The 24646-nt window shown below is 38.9% G+C and overlaps 1 protein-coding gene across 9 annotated transcripts in view; it reads right to left on the reverse strand.

Annotated features, from left to right (window-relative positions):
• The window catches only part of USP34 (ubiquitin specific peptidase 34), a 137039-nt gene that overhangs the window by 91950 nt on the left and 20443 nt on the right, over nucleotides 1-24646 (reverse strand). For 8 of the 9 annotated variants that reach the window (XM_062609994.1, XM_062609982.1, XM_062609972.1 and 5 more), the window contains 6 exons: nucleotides 24232-24319; nucleotides 20505-20925; nucleotides 15076-15126; nucleotides 14765-14914; nucleotides 9656-9723; nucleotides 1498-1690 (listed from right to left, as the gene is read on the reverse strand). In XM_062609994.1, the coding sequence (XP_062465978.1) occupies nucleotides 1498-1690; nucleotides 9656-9723; nucleotides 14765-14914; nucleotides 15076-15126; nucleotides 20505-20925; nucleotides 24232-24319 (971 nt within the window). Of the gene's footprint in view, nucleotides 1-1497; nucleotides 1691-9655; nucleotides 9724-14764; nucleotides 14915-15075; nucleotides 15127-20504; nucleotides 20926-24231; nucleotides 24320-24646 lie in introns of those variants that run through there. The other variant, XM_062610020.1, reaches the window with a different exon arrangement.

Consider the following 24646-nt stretch of genomic DNA (forward strand, 5'->3'; position numbering starts at 1 on the left):
GGGTGCTGAGGAGCTGGCACAGGGTGCCCAGAGAAGCTGTGGCTGCCCCATCCCTGGCAGTGTTCAAAGGCCAGGTTGGACACAAGGGCTTGGAGCAAGCTGTTCTAGTGGAAGGTGTCCCTGCCCATGGCAGGGGGTTGGAACTGGATGAGCTTTAAACTCCTTTCCAACCGAAACCAGCCTGTGATTCCATGAAATGTGCACTGTTCAAGTTTGCACTGAATTTGCTGAGGAAACACCCAACAAGGTCGCATTTTCACTAATGCACGAAACCAGATAAAAAAGGGGTTGAAGAACTGAAACAGGAAGGACGGCCACATGAGTTGAGTACTCATTTCCACATATTTCAGTTCATCTGTAACTGGAAGGACAGGAAAACAGAGAATCCTATTTGTGAGGGACTAGGAGAGACAGAAGAGTGTATTTTGGAGCTGAACCACTTCATCAGATGGCTGGGAGATAAAATCAAAGTGAAACAAGGTAACAACAAAAATAAAGCTTCAGGCTGAGAAAGGTGGGGCTGCTCAGCCTGGAGAAGAAAAGGCTGCGTGGAGACCTCACAGCACCTTCCAGTGTCTGAAGGGGGCTACAAGGATGCTGGGGAGGGACTTTTCATCAGGGACTGTAGTGATAGGACAAGGGGTGATGGGTTCAAACTGAAACAAGGGAAGTTCACGTCAGGTATAAGGAAGAAGTTCTTTACTGTGAGGGTGCAAAATTCTGCTTCTGGTAATACATGTCCTGTTATTAAAATCTTACTTTTAGGTCAGATTTATCAATCATGACAGGTCAAAACACAGAACTACATAAAATGACACAATTTCCCAGGCCTAAATGAACTACATGCCTGAAAAAAAAACCCAAACTGGTGGATTCTTATTTTCAGACTTTCAGAGGATGCACAACAGAGATTGACTGGTGGTGTAATGTGGAGAATTTCTATAGGAAAAGGAGGAGTGGGGTTTTGGTTTTTATCTATTTCTATTCGATGCTATATATATTTACCTCTTCAGTCTTCTGCTAATTAATGCAAAAATGCTCTCTCTTGAGAAACAGACTATACTAAACAAACAGGAAAAAGAGGTATGTACAATACAAAGAAGCAGCTAATTATAGTAGAGTCAAGACACTGCAAAGGTAAAATTGAAAACAGACTGAAAGCCTGTGTAAACAACAAATATAACAATGTCAAGGGACTTGATTTCAACATAGCTGTCACAAAACATGGTTCTAAGAGGGTTTTTTAGCACGGTAAATTGCTCAGGAAATGTGCAACAGTTCCATTCCATATGCTGCAGAACATAACCATCACTTGGAGTTCTCTCTCAGCGAATCCTATATTCGCAACCACGGCTATAATTTCCTAAGACTGCAGATATAAGAGGATTCTGCATTTTCACACATTACAAGAGCCCCAAAACCAAGTCTGCAACTCATAAAACACAAAAAGAAACATTTTTCTCCAAAGTATTATTAAGGTTTTTAAAAAGTTCTTACTGTTATTTGACTCAGCCCAGCCAATCTCATTGTCAGAGTTGGAGACATAAAGTACTTGAATGCAAGATCGAGACTTTCTTTATCAAAACACAAGGCTGTATCCAACGGTTCTTTAACGGTGCTCCACATTAAATCTGCCATGTTCCGGGCTGCACTCTGTCGCAACTCCTGGTCTGACAGTTTACATAAATACCTGGAATAAATTACAAAGGGAAGGGAAAAAAACAGTATGATTCAAACTAGAACATTCCTGGAACACCTTCTTGATTACAGCAAACAGATATTTCCAATAGCTGTAAGAGAACTAAGCCTTAATATACCACAATCAAAAGTTGGCAACAAAAAACGAGGAAAACCAGAATTACACATAATATTTTAAAAAGTAAATAAATTGCTTGTTTTAAACCTCTTCAGATTTATTTCATACCACAAAATGACAGAAACCCATGGAGTTCTTCAGAAATGGAGGTTGGAATCCTAAACTCTGCATCTGTTTCATGGGAAGGTGCCCTCTCTGGGTAGCTGCATCATGTTTATTTACTTGATTTAAAACTGAAGTGTCACAATCTGCTTAAACAGGCCAGGCTGGATGGGGCTTGGAGCAACCTGCTCTAGTGGAAGGTGTCCCTGCCCATTGCAGGGGTTGGAACTGGATGAGCTTTAAGGTCCCTTCCAACCCAAACCGTTCTATGATATTAATACACTTTAAAAGTGAATTCCTGGAAATAGTGGGTCACAAACAGCATGCTCTGACAGTGAGGATACTCTCAAGTTTCATATATCCCTGTCTGTGTTCTCACACCCAGAACAGAAACACATTAAAATTGTGCAATCACATTCTGATACAATACATACAACAGGTCCATCATAAAAAGTATCTAAGCCTGCGCAATGAGTCGCAATACAAGTATGCTCTTCAAATGGAAGGCAGAAAATCTAATCCATTTAAAATAATTATTAATAAAATTATTAATCATAATAATGATTTCTAAACACTAACTTTCAGAAGTTAGCCCAACTTTGGTCTTACCTAAGCAACGACAAGATCAAGATATACCAAGAACATCTATACAAAACACTGATGCAGCTGAGGATTTCTTCTAAGCTGAATGCATAAGAGAAGAATGCTTAGAAACAACCTTTCGTGGGCTTCTTTTGATTTAAGGGCTTTGAATTAAAGACTGCCCAGTGAAAGGGACACGCACACAAGGCTGACAAAGTTTTTTCTTGATGTACTTGTTTAACATCTTCATCGCTGACACGGGCAGTGGGATTGAGTGCACCCTCAGCAAGTTTGCTGATGACACCAAGCTGTGTGGTTTGGCTGATACCCTGGAGGGAAGGAATGCCATCCAGAGGGACCTCGACACACTTGTGAGGTGGGCTGATGCCAACCTCATGGAGTTTAACCATGCCAAGTGCAAGGTCCTACACCTGGGTCGGAGCAATCCCAGGCACAGCTACAGGTTGGGCAGAGAAGAGATTCAGAGCAGCCCTGCGGAGAAGAACTTGGGGGTGTTGGTTGATGAGAAACTGAACATGAGCCAGCTTCAGTGTGCGCTCGCAGCCCAGAAAGCAACCGTATCCTGGGCTGCATCAGAAGGAGCGTGACCAGAAGGTCGAAGGAGGTGATCCTGCCCCTCTACTCTGCTCTCGTGAGACCTCACCTGGAGTATTGTGTGCAGTTCTGGTGTCCTCAACGTAAAAAGGACATGGAACTGTTGGAACAAGTCCAGAGGAGGCCACGAGGATGATCAGGGAACTGGAGCACCTCCCGTATGAAGACAGGCTGAGGAAGCTGGGGCTGTTCAGCCTGGAGAAGAGAAGGCTGTGTGGAGACCTTATAGCAGCTTCCAGTATCTGAAGGGATGCTGGAGAGGGACTCTTCATTAGGGACTGGCACTGGAATAGGTTGCCCAGGGAGGCTGTGAATGCTCCATCCCTGGCAGTGCTCAAGACCAGGTCAGATGAGGCCTTGGGTGACCTGGTTTAGTGTGAGGTGTCCCTGCCCATGGCAGGGGGGTTGGAACTAGATTATCTTAAGGTCCTTTCCAACCCTAACTATTCTATGATTCTATGATTTCGAAGTTTCAACTGCATCCAAACTAGCTTTAACTACACAGAAGTGTTAAAAATCCATTTGTTTGACAACCTAAGCCTGGATCTATCCTTGGAGACCAGCCAAATAGATGCATGAATCTTTTAAGAAACACAAGAGATATTAAAGTACACTTAACTAGATTTATGCACCATTCCTTTGCATTTACATCATATAAACATCAGTAAATTTTTCTTAAAAAGCAAAAATACAGGCCCTGATACTTATTTAGATTGAGGTCTTTTCACAGCTCTTATGTAGAGGCCATAAAATAAACACACTCCAATTATACTTAACATTGTCAAACAGAAAAGAGACTTCAGTGCAAATAATAATGGAGACTGTAGATTTATGATACAAACAGATAAGTTAACAGCAGAACACAAGAAGGATCATTGAGGGGCCAGGCAATGAGATCCTTCAGCGTCATGAACTGTGAAATTTGTCTTCTCAGGTGGAGCACAAGAAACAAGACGATGGCAAGAAAATGCCATGCTTCTGTGCTCTGATTTCTAAACAAAAGTAGCAACAAGAAGGGAACACTCTGTTTCGTGAAGGATTGCTAAAGATCTGAAAGCTGTTCAAATAAATGATATGAGTTTTCTCATCCTACATAGGGCAGATAAAGAGTGATTGTACGCAACAGCCTGGTGGGAATGGACATATCTACACATACAGAAACAAGGGTGCTTTTGTGGTTTCACTAGATTTCTGCAACAGGACCTGCATCTGAAATCTTCCTCCCACTACAAAGTTTGGTGAAGCAACTACACTGCCCTAGTGCATATAACAAAAGCTTTCTTATTTCAATGCAACCCTCTCAGTATAAACCAACTTTCTTTCATAACTTCGTATTACAACCACATTTTTAGGGTTCTTTCAGCCCATTTACATTTATTCCAAGCCTGAATCAGACTTGTGTCATGTTTGTTGTATTATATCATTAAGAGACGGTGTTTAAAAAAAACACTACTTTATAATAACTGAAACTACCATGTAGATGCATTTTCACAGCTACAGAAGTACTTGAACAGCGTTAACCTGTTTTGCCAAGGCCCTAAAGAAAGCTACAGAGAGCACTTTTAATTCATTAACCTGCATGCTAGGTTTTTTTAATTGAAACTGGTTATTTTAGCCAGGCCCTGTATCAGTGTATAAGATTTTATACTTGTCTTTACAAGTGCAACTGCATCTACACAAGAAAATCTATTTGCATTATTACACTGGTCACAAATCACATACGATCATATCTTTACTACCAGGATTAAAACTATAGAAACTGTCAGAGTAGGCCAAACCTCATTTTTGATGGGGAAGGATACAGTGGCCTAAACCCATCTGTATCAGTACACTGGGTCTACTTTACGCTTTTACCAGCAGAATGCTATTATTAAACAAAAAAAGACATCTTTTGCTAGCATGGGCAATTAACACTCATCTTTCTTTATAGTGACTAACTACATCTGCCATGTTGCCTTAGAAAAACAGTGGTACTGGAGCAAGGTAAAAGGTGTATTTAGCCCAAAACAGCCAATCTAAAAGCAGATGAAAGACTTATCCCATATATATAATAATGGATGAACCTACCTAGTACTGTAAATTCATTTATCTCTATACTTTATGGTCTCTCATTAACCTAAGCCTCTTAGTTTCACCTTTATGCTTGCATGAAAAACAAACTCCCTTCATGTTTCCCAAGTCTGCAACCTGGCAGTTGTCTTGCACGTTCTCCACATCTTGGTTTTGAAAACCTGTGAATTATCATTCCCTATTTATTGTCTTCACTCCTGTAATAGCCATCTCCCTGTCAAAAAGAAAAGAGTCCTAGCCTATGTCCCTCCTCCTATCAATGTATTGCGTTCACATACTATCAACCTATGTAGTTCTGTTACTACCTCTGTGACATGGAACGATCAGAACTGTATATAGAACATAAATGTGAATGTGACTGACTCATATAATGGCTTAATAATAGCTTCCATTCTGTCCTGCATTATTTTTTTTAATCCCTAAATTTTTATCTTTTTGATTCTGATGAACATTAAAGTCTTAAAAGAATGAATGAACAATTTTTGCCTAAATGAGACTCTTGGAAAGAAAGGCGCCTCTTTTTATAATATACTTAAAGGATAGCCTGTATCTGTACAGGACATGTCCTGCCAGCTTAGCATACTTGGAATAATCAGTGAGTATATATTATCTACATTTAACCAACACATATATATTATCTTCTTTAAAACTCAGGTTTAGTCTACTGAAGCTATTTAAGTTGCTGTATTTAGGGACAGAGAGAGTTCACTTTTAAACATGCAGTTCCACATTAATGTAATGCTCACAATCACATCTTATGCTCCAGGACTTCAGCTACTCAAGCGTGAAATAATCATTTTCCCCTTAATATGACTCCTCTGGAGCACAGCTGCAAAAGGGATATCTAGCAGAATGAGTCAGAGCTCCTCAGTGATAGGAAGAATTCACTTAAGCTCTTGGCCATTCTCTCCTGACTGTATCTACAGCATAAATGTTCGGGGTTTTGGAGGAGCTCAGTATTTTTTGCAATTGAAAACTTCAAGGCTTATTACAAGAGTTTTTCACAATATTTAGTAGGAAGGAGTGGTCTTGGGCACTCCCACAAATCCCAAATTCTTAAGAAAAGTATTTTTAAACAGAAGAGTAATTTGAATTCTTCCAGCTGCGTTCTCTCTCTCCGTATCCCACAGGAAGCATCATGGATTAACAGTCTGGAGCTTCCACTTCCTCTGCATATACCAGCGCTATGGTCGTGCCCTGTGCTGAGACTACATGGCTAACACAGGAGCAACTGCCACTGCAATTTCCTCTCCATGTGCTTGAGCAGAGCTAACTGGGGCAGAGACATGAATCCTTCCTGAAAAATCTCTCAAGCTCCATCCTGAAGCAGGAGAAAGGAAAAAGGGATGGGAAAAGAAAGGGTTAGGACTATGATACTGGTCAGTGCTAATGCTACACAGCTCTCGGATTTTACCGGAGGAACATTAAGTATGCGATACCAATGGTGCTGTCAAAGAAAGAAGAATTTTAGGTCTTTTCCTTCATCCTATCCAGCACTACTGATGGTTTATAGAGGCACTTACAGTATCAGACATACAATTTTATCTCTTCTCATAAAACTGGGCTTCATTGCTAGTCTTCTTCTTTCTAAAGGACAGAACTACCCATGACACTTTCAATCAACAGTCCTGCCACTGAAGAAACACTGCCCCCAAAACACTGCTGTTTACAGCTACTGCTCTCTTGAGGCATTCAGTATGTGGAACCATGCAGAGCATCGCTCATCTCAGATCTTGAGGTGGATGTCAGATGGAACCAACGTCTCTACAAAGAGGCACCATCAACAACTTGCCCTCATTTATAACTGCAGGAAGTTAGGACTTACTTTCGAGTCACACTGTCAATCAGTCTCTTCTTTTTTTTCATGAGAATGTTGCAATTTGAAATGCAGAATTCTAAGGTATGAGGATCAAAAAAAGCTTGAGGAGGGGTCAAACCCACTTTGTTTCCTTATTAAAAGGTGCAATTTTTAATTCAGTCCTTTATTTCTTTCCTAAACTGCGTAAAAACATAGGCCCTTCAGAGGCAAGATCTGAATGCTAATGCTGCATTCCCCAGGCAGAAAATATCATGTATTGGTCTTTTCTTATTGCTACTTTTCTTAGCAGCTGCAATAATGGCAGGATTGTGTCCATAATCTTTGCAAATTCCAGCAGTGGCCTGTTCTACCCAAATACACACTCTGCTCTTCATTTCATCCACTCCTAGTAAAAATAACCACAGAACAGGAACATAAAGGATGACCTCATCTGACAAAAGATGCTGCTAAGATGTCAGTCAGGTGATCTCTCTTTCTGCTTAGGCTGATCAGTTCTTGCAAGGCATCTACACGAGCAGCAATTTGGACTAAGAGTCAGTTAGAGCACCGAGAGCTCATTCTAGACTAAACCCGTCCCCAGGCAGCAGAAGCAATGGCAGGATTTGTCTCAAAGGTGCTGTGCTGTGTGCCCAGGATCAGGTTTGCCTTTTTCTTTTTACTAAAGTAAAAAGCAGATGGAGACCTAGAGACCCAAGCTGCTAAGACGAGATCTGTAAGCTTGACAACCACGTGGGGTGAGCTGCATACATCAAGGAAGTCATCTTTCACCGAAGGCATCTGTGTTAACTTCTGTCCCATATATAGGTATAGCACTAGAGATGATTTCTGTTATATGGCCTCCTCATGTCTCATTCTGTACGTGCATCTTCACAAAAAAGCTTTGGATTTCATGATGCTGAGAAAACCCAGATCTCCCATCAGGATCCAGTTGTGAAAAATGGAAACTGGGAGATCATTCCCTTCCTTCTCTGAACTGCTAGAGTTTTCCACAGATGTACCCTGTAGCAATATTACTGTTCAGACTGACATGAATGTATTGTAAATGCTAAGAACAGGCATCAGGCTGCTGACAAATTGCATTTCAAATCAGATGCAAATATTCTATGGGTAAAGAGGAAGAGATGAGAACACAGGCAAAAATATCTATTCATTCCAGTGACTGTAAGCACATCTACAGTTATACAATAGAAAATGCTTTAAGAATTACAGTTTGACAAGAATTAGAGTTTGACAAGCAAGTGAGGATTAACAGCAAAGACTGCAGGCTGTGTTATTCTGTCTCACTCAAGTTCCTTCTTATCAGCCTATCTCTAATTGTTGATCCTTCAATGCTCTTTAATTTCCATACACTGCAAAAAGACAGGTAAGGCTCATGACCCAAATTCCCAGGTACAGGAACAACCATTAACAGAATATGTACGGAGACAAGAACTTGAAGATCCTCTCTCTGCCTGTCTTTCCTAGGCTGCTCCATGATTAATAATTACCTTTATAAGATTTCAAAGATAACACATCTGCATTAAAGGAGTGCACTTGGCTGGCCTGTAACTCAAGAGTGATATGTTTTAATGAAAGATCAGAATACTCTTCTCTCTGCTGGTATCATTTAGTAGAGGCCATATCATCGCAAGACAGACTGACAGCCAAACCAGTACTTAAATTTTTACAATCAAAATTCTTTACAATTAAAACCATAGCATTTTATAATATGAAACAGTTCTTGAGCCTCATTGTTCCGTGCACTTCTTTGTTGCCAATGTAATTACTTTTGTTAAAAGTCTGATTTTATAAGGGTAGAGTTAAGACAATAAAGGCACACTTACTGCTATTAGGGAAGTCAGCTACAACCAATATAAGCACATTTCTAACATTACAGTTATAGGAAATCCAGAGCCCTGGAGGAGCTGTGGGCCCATGCAAGAGCACTGGCCTTTTAGGTTGTCTGCACCAGCTGTTTAACACTGGGCCACCAGAAGGGGAATTAGGTGTGATCACATCCCTCCACCTCCAAGCAGATAGATACACATACACAAGATCATTTCATCAGCAGCTCACTGGATTTCTTCTGTTGTCCTGAGAAACTCAATAAAAATACATAGCTCATATAATGAAGTTATCTTTACAAATACTTTCATTTTAAAGTATTTTTCATGATAGGCAGCTTGATATAAAGATCTTTGGGACTGGATATATTTAGATACATAAAAGTGCGAGTAGACTTTTGATCACACTTCAGTTCCTGCCAGCTGGAAATACAGAACATCAAAATGTGAAGAAATGTTAAAACTCAGTATATGAAATCTCAGTGACTACATATTGCCCTTCTACTTACATTGTCCCATTGCAAATGTAAAGTTTTATGAAGATACTGCAGTGAGTGAAACTGTATTACAATCGAACCTGACACAACATGTCAGGATGGGGCTGGATGTCACACTGAAAATGCTATTAACAAGATTGATCTGATTGATACTGAAATCAGATAGATGCAAGGAGCTGCCCAAACTACCTCTCAACATTACCTTCACTCTCCTTGTTGAAATGGTACAGTCAGAGCAACAACTTGAACAATTAAAAGTGTATCAGCTGAAATTATTCATAGGTGCTGTCAAACAGTGCCACAAGAAAAATACTTAAAAGTAAAAAGTTACCTGATAACATAAGTCCTAAAGGGTATAATGTGCTGCATGACAGCAGGGATGTGTAGCCATATTCTGATCTATAATGCAAAAACATAAATAGATAGAAAATTCATTAATGACATTTAATGAGAATGGTACATTTGCACGTGCAACCCCACTTGAAAAAAGGCATTGTTGTTGTTTCTCATTCAACCTCAATTCTTTCCACTTCTTAACTTTCAAAACTGCTATCTGAGAAATGCTTCTGTGACTTATCAACAGGAGTTGCATCTTTCCTTCTAGTCAATCGGAAAACATAAACTTTGTATAAATAGAATCATACCACCCAGATGTCTCATTTTCATATTTTCTGCAGTTTCCTCAGTAGGAAAAGCTGCTACTCAGCCTCATGGGGTTTCTTTTTCCTTTTGCTTTTAAAGCCTACAAGAAAATGATTCCACTCTTTCTGTTCCTTGCACATCTCTCCTAAATCAAGTAAAATTATTTGACTTGTGTGGATGTTTTGCTTCTTAGTCCTTCTATACCCTATAAAATAATGTTTTGTAACCAGTGGTTAAGCACAGCATTTTCACTACCACATTTGCATTCTCATATTTACCAGTCTGCCTTTTACCACCTTTGCAAAACTGTATGCAAGAAGAAAATGTTATGCAGAGAAAAAAAAGCCCTGAACCAGCTATTTAGCACCGCTGTGAGGAAAAGACAACCAACCAAACTACTTAGGCAGTTACAAGTTCCATCTGCATTTCAAAAAGGAATGCTGAGCCTGTTAAACCTGTTACAGAAAGACTACTACTTGCCAGGTAAGGGATCTAGTGTGGATGAAACATTAGCAGCTGTTACTACTACCCACATAAGTTTAATCATGTGCACACAAGTCGGGTGACTACCTAACGCCCTCAGTCACTCAAAGCGGTCACGGTAATTTACATCGCTGTGTTTATTCTTAAAAGGATGGCTTAATCTTTGCAACTGATGCAATAAACCCTGGCCAAGGACTAAATTCTCACTCAATTTCAGTGCTTTGAAAAGAAACCAGCCAAATCTTCACATTGCAAAATAGAACACATTTGGAATAAGCTTCTGATCCAATTGGCAGTGTCGAGGAGAAAAAAGTGCTAACACCCCAAAGAGAGAAGGTGCAACTAGAAGATGCTTCTGGAAAGAGGAATCAAGTAACATTTTGACAATGAACTGCAAGGATGACAAAGATACCATTGTATTTACACGATCTGATTTTTAACACGGTGTGCTCTTTTTATGAAGCACAAAAGCAAATACATTTCTCTGTGAAATAAAAGGAGGAAATGGGTTTATAATCTTTTTTTGTATAGCTTTCATGGTTCATAGTAATTTTTCATTTTGTATTAATTCAAACTTCTAAAGCCATTTTGTTCACTTGTATCCTTGTATTTAATAATACAACCTTCATCCTCTGAATTGAATTAATGGATAATTTCACACGTTATAAATGAAAATGTAATTTTCACCATGAATCTAAATACACTAGATTATTTAAATAAAATGACAAAATAGCATATAAAAACATATTAAAATAACATAATTAGTATTACATTAAAAATCCACACCTTTCTCATACTTTCATTTTGCCTCTCCCTGCTCTTCAGACAAAGTATTTCCTGCATCTGTTCTGGTCTCAAGCTTCAGAGTTTTTGGGGTTTTGTATGATGTGCTCTTTATCATAGGTATTTAATTTCTACAAGGGAGAGCATTTCTCAACAGGTTTTATTTCTGACTTAAGTTTTGAAGCCTCATAGAGTAAAATGAAACCAACATTCTGGAAACCATCAGCATTATTTCAATTCATTCATCTCCGCTGAGAGGGCGGTTATTCCTCCACAGCATCCACAAAACTGAAATGGTATGGAATGAAGTAATGACAGGTTTTCATTGAGGTTTAAACCCTCCACAGAACAAGCTGTAGGTCACTGATTTCTCTGCATCTGCTTTTAAGAAGACCAACAGAACAAGAGGTAGTTAGGCTGAGTAAATATTGCAGAATAAGAAACGGGGAAAGAAAGGAGGATCTATGTATATAACTAAAAAATACAGCAAAGAGATACCCTAAGAAGGAACAGGCAGTCCTACCACCATACAGGCTGCTAAGAAAGCATCTTGCAGAGCCTTGAGCTCGAGAAAAACAAGTGTGTGCCAACTTCACACACTCCCTGTGTGAAGTAAACTGCATTGTATTACATTTGTTGGCTTTATTACTACAAACGTTAAGTTTGTCTGACAAAGACATTTACCCAAATGAGATCTGCTGGATAAAAAAGTTCAAGGAAACACCTTTTCAATAACTGTAATGTCCTCTATACAAAGGAGACACCAGTAATCACATGCAAGTGGCTGAGCTCCCCATAGGCTTTACTGATTTGTGACAACGGTCTTCCCTTACACGCACCTGTAGAGTGTACTTAATGAGATATTCACCTTCCTTTGTGGAAGAAACAGAGCAGATGCTTTCCACACCACTGAAGTTAAATGTTACTGGTTAATAGCAAATGATTTCTTTGACTTCAATTGACTATTTCCAGCTTCTTCGTCTACTCTGCTTCCTGAGGCTTACTTCTAAGCTTAATTTTCTAATGAGAAATGGATTGGTTCAGCCACACTAAAACCTTTCTGAAAATATTTTTGGAACATTTAAGGTAGTGGTTAAACAAATCATTCATTTCACAGTCTTTACATTCCAGCACGGATATTTCTAGGATTCATTACAATAATGGCTACTTAACTGCCATTCCCAAGAGTTAGTATAACTGAAAATGTACTTAAGAGTTACTATACACTACGGTTCTGGCTTAACACACTGTGAACCAGTTAAGAGTTGACACTGCAGAGCAGTTCACAGAGCTGTTCCTGACAGGGTCATCCATAAACCTCACACTATGTAGAAATCTCAACAACTCAAATGTACTGGGGTAAACCCAAGTCAGGCTTGCAGAGCTCTTACTGTGATCACCAATATATTTCTCTACAAAAAAATACAGGGCTTTGTTTTAGTGGAGTCTCATGTATCATTTCACAAGCAATCAAAAACATTTATTCATTATTTATATTCACCTAAGTTGTATGAATGAGATGATATAAAAAGAAACAGGGAAAGAGAAGTATTACATCAACATCAGAAGCTTATGCACCATTGTAGAGAGAGAGAAAACTCTTTCTTTTTTAATATCAGCAAGGTAAAATGCATTTAGTCAAAACAAATTAGCTGCCTCGTTTGGAATCAATGAACATGTTGCATTTGAATGCCAGAAGCTCTGCTAACAAGTTCACTGAGTGACACCAAACTGCAGGAAGTGGATGAGTAAAGCACATAACAAATAAAACATTTCCTTATTCTGTAGTGAACTGACAGGAAAAATCTAAAGATGGGAATTTTTTTAAACCAGTTTTCCTCTAACCCACATGGATTTGCCAGCAAAGCAGGCAGAGCTCAAAAGAAAGATTCTAGTTGAACGGTAAAAGATCTAATGCTGGAAGAGGCTGAAGAAACAGGATTTCTACTGGCTAAGGCTTGGGTTGAATTTAATTTTATCTGGCAGGATTAAGCACTGCATTCATCTCAAATAGCTGCAAGAGACAGCTAAATGTATTACCTGCTAGAACAAAAGATAAATGCAAAGTTGCTAAGTAATTATATGGAAGGAGAAACTTTACCGAGAAGTATTCTGGGTTAGAACACATCACTGTGAATAAAGAAAGTAATCTATGTGGAGAAAAATAAAGACTTGAAAAAGGGACAAAGAAGAAAAGCAGATGCAGTTTGTAACCACGCACTGGTATGGGATATCTAGGATTTGGGATATCTATGGGATAGCTAAGAAATGGGATTTGCAGTCAGAATGCTTGTTGAAAATAAATGCTGGTGTGACAGGGAGCTGCCGCTCATTGTTCAGACAGTTCTGCCCATCCTCACAAAAAACGAAACCAAAAATCCAGCATGCAAAAACATTTGATTCCATGACTAAAATCTATACCAGAATAACCTACAAGACTACACATTTTCAGCAGATGGTTTGATGAAGACTCTATGATGCACTGACAACAGCTAGAGATGAAGAGCTCATCAGATCATCACTTGAAAGCTCATCGCATCATACAGAAAGAGCCAGAAGGTACATACACAGCTCTGCTATTTAACATGCAGAGGTCCTGCAACAGTGCTCCTGTGCAAGCTTACAGGAAGGGAGCATCCCATGGCCTTACTCATTTGTTCTCTAACCTACAAGATAAGTATCATTATGCTACAAGGATCAGGAGTGAGTGATACACAACACCAGCACTAGCTTTAGTTCAGTCACTGGTTCCCTCCATGCAAACGTATTACAACACTTATTTAGAACAAGGAAGGAGGGAAGATGTGTGGAAGGAAGAATCTGATTTTAAGTATTGAAAATTGCAACCAATGTCAAAATTTTGTTAAACTCACTCCCTACAAGGTGTAACAAACTGTTGTTCTTCTTTCTGGCCATATGTAACACCTACAAGACAGGTCAATGACTTCACATTCTCACGTTAAACTAAGTCTTCATATGTCCTTCAAAGACTGGTTTGTATTTGCAGGACCAATATCCTTCAAATCTCCACTAAAATCAATTCACAATTCTGCTAGTCCAAAATCACCAGTATTTCAAAGTGCAGAAGTGATGAAGGATATGTATTCTAAAGCCAAGTGAAAATAAAAGATAGTTACCTCTGTGCTGCAAACATGTGAAATGATGTAAAATCACAGAAAACTGAGAAGAAAAGAAATCCATAGGCATTTCCTTTGTGCCACACAGAAAACAGGTAAGAAGTTAATATAACATGAGAAACCTTAAAACATTTCCATGACACAATTTCCAGGACAGAAATGACCTCTGACAATGTTCTTGTACGTATTTTCTTAGGCTGTTATAATCTTCGTATCTAAGTGTAGGAGATATACAGAGTTTAGATGACAAAGTGCTCGGTGGTCCAGCAAACTTCACTCTCCTAACATGGAAAATCCAGTGGTTTTCGCCCTCCCTGATCCTACAGAATTCTGTCAGACTTCAGTCCTTTCACTTTTTGTTGTTTAAGGTTAACCAGTTTAAAGACAATACTTACATTAGATACCACTGTAATAAATGCATGTGCTATAAGAAACGGCAGTGTCTCCGGGGTTCCATATTCAAAACAATCCTTCATGAGGGAAAGGCCGTTTTTGCCACAAAACAGACAAACGTAACGAAGCAAGTGCAATGGTACTTCTACATCCTAGAAAGAGGAAAAAAAGAAGAATTTAAACAATTAATACCAGATCAGACACAGAGGAAGTTCAAAAGCTACATTAGTACAACACAAATCTATGAGGAGGAGCGAACATGGCTACAGAAGTGTCTAGGGAATGTGAACCTACTTAGAAATGGACAACTTACATTCATATCACAGAACGCCCCTAATATATTGCTTTCTTGAGCAGAAATATCCTGTTTAAAAAGAAAAAGAGTAAAATTAACTGAAGCAATAAACCCATGTTTATAGAATAAAAACAACTGACCTTTAACAAATGTTACAGTCAACTAACAGAAAAACCAAATCCTAATTTAGAGGAAGACAGAAGCTGAAGCTTTGCTCCATTTTCACACTCCTAAACGTACTTTTCCAGTTCACCATTTTACCTTTGTTAAGACATATTTATAAGCACACAAGTATACACTTAGAATAGTATCACAGCAGTAGCTTTCAGTGGCTGAACGAACAGATTATTCCTCAATCCCACCCCCTGCTTCAGATCACCAATTTCTTCAACAGGAATACTGCAAGGGGATAGTCTGGCTGCACACCAGCCTGAGAATTACAGAACAGACCCAACCTAGGTACTTTTAATGCAATTCTTGCATAAAGATGAGACATCTATCCAAACAGCTGCATTTAGATGAAGTGTAGGGCATTCTACAACCTCACTTCTAATGTATTAAGGGGCTAAACTGTCAAGCTATTAATTCCCATTAGAATATTAAAACTCTTTACCTTCACTACTATATTCTTTCATCTATAACAAAACACATCATAAGAAATAAATGGCATACTTCATACTGAATTAAGCTAACTGAAGAGGGGGAATGAATTGTATCACCCTATCAATCTGCTAGCTATTTGCTGGAACAAGAAATCTATTCTCTAGAAGTACTAAACTGAAAGGGTTTGAAAAAAAAAGCTTTTCTTTTTAGTGCTCGTAACATCCATTCGCTGGGCAATATAAAGCAGGAATTTTCTTTACTGGGGCTGTAACATATTTGTGTGCATCTTGCACATGGGCTGAGGGCAGAAGGGCACTGAAGGTATCATTAAGTGTGGCTGTAAAACCACAACATTGCCATGGCTACTTGTAGGAAGTTACAGCACACATTCTTCTCCTTCCTATCCCTCCATGCCAAACACCCAGGTCTCATATTCACACATCAAATGTAAGTTTAATGTAAAGTTCATTTTTCAAATGAAGTTTCTTGACTATATTTCAAATAGCTATGTAGGAGTAAGCTGCTTAAAACTGTACCAGGGGATGCTGGAGGCAAGCAATTTTGGATGGATTAAGTGTGATACAAGTTTGAATTATTCAATGTGCTCATATTCTAGCTAAGCATTTCTTCTCTTTTTTATCTTCTGCTGAACTCTAAGTCATGCCTGAACTCGTGATACTCCTGTTATTTTTAAACCAGCTTTGAAGCCAGTAGGTGGTATGTTTTCAAGTAGCAAGAAAAGGTGTTGAGAACTCTGCTCATGAAAACTTCGGCAGGAATAATGTGAGAAATTTTATTAGTTTTCTTAAATAAAATAGAGATTTGTTGTCAAGTGAACTATAGTTTTTAGCATCCAGAAATCAAAACCTCACAAAAGCCTGTTACATGAGTCCTGGAAAGCACACCAGAAGTGTGGCAATTCAGAGACTGAGCCTGGAATCATGAGTTTTGGTCTCACAGCCATGAAACAGAAAAGACACTGAGAATTCCTTAAGATCAAGTTTATAAGAAAATATGTAAATCCCTCAAAGGAATCTAATATGGCATTAAAAACCACCATTGCATCACAACACCTGGAAGTAGCCACCCAGCACATAAAGGAGAGGGGCTTTTTACAACAGCATAAAGTAACAGGACAAGGGGGAATGGCTTTAGACTGACAGAGGGGAGATTCAGATTACATATAAGGAAGAAGTTCTTCCCTGTGAAGGTGCTGAGGTGCTGGCACAGGGTGCCTTGAGAAGCTGTGCCTGCCCCATCCCTGGCAGTGTTCAAGGCCAGGTTGGATGGGGCTTGGAGCAACCTGCTCTAGTGGAAGGTGTCCCTGCCTGTGGCAGGAGTGTGTAATTCGGTGAGCTTTAAGGTCCCTTCCAACCCAAACCATGCCATGATTCTATGATAAAATGTACTAGCTGAGGTACGACAACAATCTTGGTATAAGAGTATTTTTAGTTAATTATTTGGGATGAAAAATAGACATGAAGGCCTCACGTAAAATAGTGGTAGCTTTCAACAGAAGCAAATGGTGTGTTTCAAGATGTTATCTTTACAGATTGTTTCAGTATTTATGTCCTGAAGTGAGCTGACCTGTCGCTGGCTGCAACTAATTGTGATGATTTAGAAATCCAAACTTAGCAGAAAGACATTCTTCATTAGGCTTCTCATCAGTTTAAGCAACACTGAGACAAACTGTAAGTCTATATAGACTCATGTTCACGCTACACAAGTCAAGACTAGACACTAGTCAGTATGCTCGAGTTACTTCCACATGATGGAGTTTCACTGTCCTCATATACAGCATGTTTCTGGTTAATTTCTGCCCTCTGCAAGGCTATTTGTTCAAGGCAGCATCTGCTATTGAGTCCACAGTCCTTCCAGCTACCAATCAGGCTTCCATGGTCTTCACACTCTCACTTTAGAGGTGTTCTAAGGGACAGAAATAATTCTTCAACCCACATTAAGGAAAGGATGTATAGGATCACATACGGTCCGACACCCTTTGACTACCAACAAACATTGGTTTGTTTTTCATTTTCATGCAACTTCATGAACTCCTAAACTAGGGAAAACCTCCTACTTTCACACCAATGTTTTTCTTCTCCACTAGATGGTCAAGTGTAAAATGGCTTTGACAAGCACCTGATAAAAGGATTAGACTTCAAGCCTTGTCTGCTGGTCTTAACAACAAAGATCTTGGAGGTGTCTACAGAGCAAAGGCTAACAGCAGTATTGACTGCTAATCCTTACCAGGAGGTAGTAATACCCTGTGAAAGCCTAACCGGTCATTTCTAGGCAAAGTAAAACCTCACTGGATGTGATGACTCAACAGAATTGGGTAAACTCAAGAATCTGGAATTTCTGAAGACTGTGAGAGTCGGGATTGGAGTTTGTTTTGTAGCAGAAAATGTCCCTTTTTCCAGGGCAAAAGAAATGCTTAGAGAGAGGGGGAAATGCTACACCAGCTTCTCCTAATGAATTCTTGTCAGTTTTGGTCTGCTCAGCAATCTGTGGAGCTTACAAGTATAGAGACACTTAAACCAGGGATTTTTCTTTTATGATCCCTTGAGGACCGAGTTCCAGCCTGATCTAAACCAAAAAGTGCTCCCATTACTGGGACTAATAACTGCTTCAATTTAACTAAGATGTGCTCTAGACTGAAACGCAAAATTGAATTCTAAACCTCAGTAAATGAGTTACTCATGGTAGCAGAAAGTTTTGACATTAAAACAGCTGATGTTACTGCTTTAGAATAACAGAATCCTGGTGTGTCCTAGATACAGAAAAGCTCAGTTTGTGAGAAAAATGAGGGACATTGACCTTTTAAATACAAATAAAAAATGCCCCCCCCCCCCCCAAAAGGGAAGAGATACACCACAAATCTGGCAGATACCTCTGTAATCCATACCTGGCAACACAAAAAATCTAGCAGAAAGGTAAAAGAACTTTTCCCCTGCTTCTCTGTTACCTCAGCAAAGTATTTTTCCATCTCAGCTGCCTTTAAATGATGTTTTTAGGATAGCTAATGAATGTATTCAATAATTCAAATTAGACAGACTAGTATGTCTAGAGTGATAGCCAGTCAGAGTACAGCAATCTGCAGCACATCTGTGTCCAAATCACTTTATAGCTGCACATCAAGTGAAAAGAGAAATCCCACAAGGCACTCTGAGATATTCTTTTATCATTTGGATGTGAAATCGAAAGAGAAGGAAAAAAAAAATAAAATATATGAAATTGTCATTTAAAAGAAGCAAATGTGCCTATACATAGAAAAGCTGCTCCAGAATTGTTCATTGCATAGTCCTATGAAGCTCGTTTCAGTAGGTGTCCCATGGGAGCACAAAAGATAAAGCACTTAAAAGACATAAATCAATGACTACTTAACTGACAAGATGGATCTACCCTCCCCAGTTCCTATTTGCAGAGGCTGAACTACAGATTTATTTATGTCTGGTGGAAGTTTAAAAGGCAGGCCGGAATGAACAATGGGAAACATGAAATCCACAAATCCTGACTTTGCCTCATTTTTCTATACATGTCTATTTGTAAGACAATCTCTGTTAACATGTATTTTGGGATAAGGAAGTTCTTTACTGTGAGGGTGCTGAGGCGCTGGCACAGGGTGCCCAGAGAAGCTGTGGCTGCCCCATCCCTGGCAGTGTTCCAGGCCAGGTTGGACACAGGGGCTTGGAGCAAGCTGCTCTAGTGGAAGGTGTCCCTGCCCGTGGCAGGAGGTTGGAACTGGACGATCTTTAAGGTCCCTTCCAACCCAAACCATTATATGAGTCTATATTTTGGGATAAAACCAGAAACCAAAATCCAGCCCACCCAAACCCCTCCCTGTGTTACAGGTTTTAACTAGATTTATTGTCAGGTATGACAGGATTCAAGAACTGATTATATCTTGTGACAATCTTAGCATACATAACCAAAAATGATATACGACTTGGTAACTTCCGATTTTGGACTTAAGCTTGCAAAGCAAACTTGACCACTCATAGCTCCAACAGAACTCCCCAAACTTGCAAAATAAAAACTGAGTTAACCATAGCTTAACTCTCCACTTTGACTTGCTCAAAAGTTTGTTGGATAGAAGCTTTTTTTAATAGCTAAATACACATCTTCTTTGCATACAAATATCATACAAGAACTGTTTATTTGTTATTAGACTACCACAAGTTGGATCAACATCCAACCTTTCAAAGAACTGCACTGTTTCAATTAGTAAATGCTAACACCATCATATTTCATTTCAGAAACTGAATTAAACATAGAAGGATTTTTGAGCTTTTTCTTTGTTTGGTGTTTTTCTTCTTTTTAGAAGAAAAGATGGAAAATGTGAGTGGTAGCCATAACAAATACCACAGAGGAAAATCAGCACCAGAGAACAAAGCTACTTGTGTAGAGCTCAGTTATTCCAGTCAATTAAACAGCACTTCCAACAAGTAAGTTTGGTCTTGCACGAAGTTTAGTTTATGAAGCTTTGCTTCTCTAGCACCACAGACTGTCATGAAGAGAAATTAGTAAACTATTAATGGGTTACCTTCTGGAAGAAAGGCTTCGCTATAGTCCCCTTTTTGCCTTCCTGTTATTTAAACAGTACAATAATTCAGTGTACAGTTCCATCCAACACTTATCAATATATTACCTATAACAATTAAGCATATTTTAAAGAAAGCGTAAGAGTATGTGTCATTTAACAAGTTACTCTGAAAAGTTCTACTGCAGTCAACAGGAGAGCTGAATTTGCCCCTCCTGTGTAAAAGCAACTATCACCAAACACACACAGTCTACTCAGTAAAGAGAAAAAAACAATTCAATATACAGATAAAGAGAAGATATACCTCTATTGTGGGATGAGTATTATGCTTATAAGCAGTGTACAGAGGAAACTGAATCTGAAAGATTTTTGCCACACACAGCAACAACTTTTCCTTCTCATCAGTGCTCCATAAGCTAAAAGCATCAGAGCTCTTTGCAGACTCCTCCTCTGTCAGGATACAAGTTCTTGCAGCATCTAATTTTTTCTCTATAGATTTTTGCCATTCTCCATTTTCTTCTTCATGAGACTCTCTTTCTACATTCAGGGGCTCATCAGCATGATTACTCTGATCTTGCCATGTTGAATCGAGATTAATAGTGCAATGTTTACAGAGCTGGTCCCGCAGAGCTTGAACTTGGGCAATCACTAAGTTAATAAGCGCACAGACTACTTGGTTAAAGATCTCCAAATGTTTATACTCCTTGAAACAGCACAGACATTGTCTGCAAGAGAACAGAAAAAAAACAGAAATAAAGACTCCTGAAGCAACTAAACAGCAGAACAAGTAAACTGGCCAAAAGAACTCTTCACATTAAAATGCTTTTAACAATAAAATGTTTGACAGACCTATAAAAGTAAGGCAATTCAAACGAAACAGGCTCTACTCAGCAGCAAGTGGGAATCACAGAGCCTTCCCTAAACCCTGCGAACATCTCATTACTTCCAAATGCTTACCAAAACTATAAAGTTCCTGTTATCGTTTAGCAGCTGCCACTGGGAGTAAAATATACAAAATAAATCTTAGGAGCAAGGTCACTGTACTACTGCAGCAGCAATGTTCCTCAGTATGTGTCTGAATTGTTTCTTGGCTGGTTATCTCTAGTGATACTCACTGCAATAAACACCTCACCTGCTGGTCACCCTGTAAGAGCACATTATGGCTATTTTTAAGTCAACAGGGCTGCAAAATTATTTTGTTTTGGGTATTTCAGCTCATTTATCTGCATTTGGATAGAAACCCCATGCACACTGGCACCCTCTACCCATGTGGGAAAAAGCAGCATGAAGTATCTTTGTGATTTTCTTCACTTTGTAGGCTAGGAGATTATTCTCCTGAGTATTTACTCACACTTAAAATGAAAGAACAAGGGGAAAAACTATGCACCACCCCTTTATCAATATAATAATCATCAAGTTAGGGAACTGTGATATAGCTCTAGTTGTGGGCAAACATATCTCAAACTGATTCTGGGTGCATAAACCTCCCAAGGTAGATGCCCTGCAACTTACTGTCTGGGAATTTTTGATTCTTGCATACAAACAAGCATCTGCCTCATTATGTGCAAAAGGTGGAGGGCAGTCTCCTAAAAGACTCTAAATCCTGAAGAACGTAAAGAAGAAAGCGGTCGATAAGCAAGGGTGCTTCAATGAAGACTAACATTGAAGGCTACATGCTTGTAATAGAAACTTTTGAGATGGGCTCAGCTCTTTGTCACTCAAACTCTAATGATGTAACTGCTACATAAGCTGGTCTACTTCCAGAAGAGACCTTTCTCCTGTGAGATGGAGAACAAGGGACTCCAGGTCATGATGAGAGTTCTCAGATACTAGAGTAATATAAAAATTACACATACCATTTCCGAAAGAAACAGCAGGTAAGAGACAGGGCAAGAAGTCACCAATAAGTGATTAAAAAGTTCTTCTGCAAAGCACAGCATTTAATCTAGAAACTGGGCTTAATAAATTATAATATGTAAGAAAAACAACAAGACAGAGGGCTCTGAACTATGGCAGGTAGAGGGTGCTGCCTCTCTCAATAGAATACAAAAATACCCTTGAGCTACAGCTCTTAAAGCAGGTATGCTCTGAATACAGGTATCTCTTTTCAGTGGGTTAGACACAAAGAAAACATTCAGTATTCCCTAATTCCAACACAGATAACAAAGTGAAGGAAGCATCTAAAACATTTTGTTCCATCTATGCAGGAAGAAAAAAAAAACTTTAACAGCGTGTAAGTGGATTCTGCCTTCACCCATTTTAAAGATATCCTTGCGATTTACTTGTAAATGTATTTTCGTAATAACAAATGACAACAGGAATTGCAGGCAAACCCAAGTGTATCCTCAAGCATTTATCTTTGAGGAAAGCTATGTACAACAGGTCCATCATTTATGCCTGCAAATTACTACCCCACTTGATTGTGATAAATTATTCTCAATAATAATGAAAACAGTCTGGTGACTCCTTCTCATGTATGTGTATTTGAATGCCAACCAATAGTGGAAAATTCCCTTTTGGACAAAGGCACTTTGTTTTTTTCCAAGATAGAGCTTTGTGCAAAACCTTTAGGTCTTCATGTATCCGAATGTGTTCACAGGAAGAAGAACTCCACCAAAACCTGATGATCTATGAATGTGTGCGCTACAAATCTATCTACTGTGATCTATGAGTGTGCTACAAATCAAAAGGTATTCTTCAGACTGAGTTACCAGCTGCTCTTCTGAAGGAAAGCAGAGATCTGAAGGACAGGTAACAAAAAGTAGTTCTTAAGGAGGGCTCCAAACACAAACCAACAAGCACAACTCTCAAATGCAGAGAAGAATTTGGCTGAGTAGAAACAGGACATGAGACTGAAATGTAAAGCAAAACTCCTTGTGGCCTCTTTGCTAGACTCTGCTTTGACTATGTTAAGAACTGGTTTCCATACTCTTCAATAGTATGAAACCATACATACGGAAGGTAAAAAGAAATCAGAAGATAAAGAGTTAAATGCTATCAAGTCTTCAGTTTTTCCTCAGGTTGCATTTGTCATGCTATAGCTCTTGAACAGAACAAAACTCTAGGCAGATGATGACCTGGAAAACAACCCTGTTGCAGTTGTTCTGATACAAACTTGGGATCTAGGCCCTGTCAAGAAATGACACTATTCTGTTTTCTGTTGCTGCTCTTTATTTTGATGTAAAATTACTTCTCCGTGTCTAAAAGCATATTGCACAAGATGATGAATTTGCTCTGAGTGCCTTCGTTGAGCAGGATGAGAAAAAGAGGATTCTCCTTTTGCAGGTACCCAAAATGTGACCTTCTCTTTATTTTTGGGTGTCTCCTAAATACCAGAATAATTGTTTCCAACTTATTCTCTATGCTTTTCCCAACATTTCTTACAATCCAGTTTGGTCTTGTGACCACCACTGAACACTGAACTCCAAACATCCTTACTGCAGATCCTTTATAAAAAGTAATATTCATACAATTCCTTGTGCTGGAAAAAAATACGTAGCTGTGAGGTAAACAGAAGAGCTGATATAGCTCCTTTAAAATCAAACCAACAACAACAACAGTAAATAGATTAGAAAGAATAATAAAGTTGATTTAAAAGAACCATGTGCAAAGGGTTTTCGTTATCAGTTTAGTAGCTATGGGCTGCAATCATTCATCATCCTGACTCAGAGCATCCAGACACAGAGAAAAATTTAACATGATGGCCCCATTCAGAGTGATCTTCTTTTAAATTCTTCTTACCCTACACTACTTCCACAGAAGCTGCTCAGGGAATTTCACATTAAAGCAGCAACACATTTATCTTTGCAGTATAGCTGTATTTACTGCTACACAATTATTACAGCATCAGAATGCCAATCAGATTCAAAATACACCTTGCCCAAAAAGTAAAATGCCCTTTACTGTCCAAGTATCACTTACCTACACATTAGTAACCTGCCCATTCTAATTCACTCTACTCTACTTTTTAAGACTGGAAAACTACTCTTGAGATCCTTCATTACCAACACTCAATCTCCATCCAAAATTACCTTTGTGTCCAGGAATTGATGTAAGCAAATATCTTGAGGGCATGTTCCTTTCTGAGCTGCAACCCATCAGCACCTTCAATGTCTGATACTAAAGAAAACAAAACCACGAATGTGTTAGTAGCAGGAAAACCTTATGCAATTGCTGTTTTTATTAGAAATCTGCATTTTGAGATGACCATGAGTTATTTCAGACCAGCTATATTGATGCTTTTTACTTTTACATATACACACATTTATACGGACATTTAACCATAACTAATTGGCAATGTGATAAATGCTTACCACATGTATTACAGCAAGAAACTAGAACAGTCATGTACTGAATTCAAAACCCAACTATTTCAATGAGGTGTTATCAAATGTCCCACTTCCATCTAAAAAATGCTTATACACTGTAATAACCCAACTATCAGTA

Source organism: Pezoporus occidentalis, unplaced genomic scaffold (assembly GCF_034315485.1).
Source record: "Pezoporus occidentalis ecotype Australia unplaced genomic scaffold, CSIRO_AGI_Poc_V1 ctg10, whole genome shotgun sequence".
Taxonomy (NCBI): Eukaryota; Metazoa; Chordata; class Aves; order Psittaciformes; family Psittacidae; genus Pezoporus; species Pezoporus occidentalis.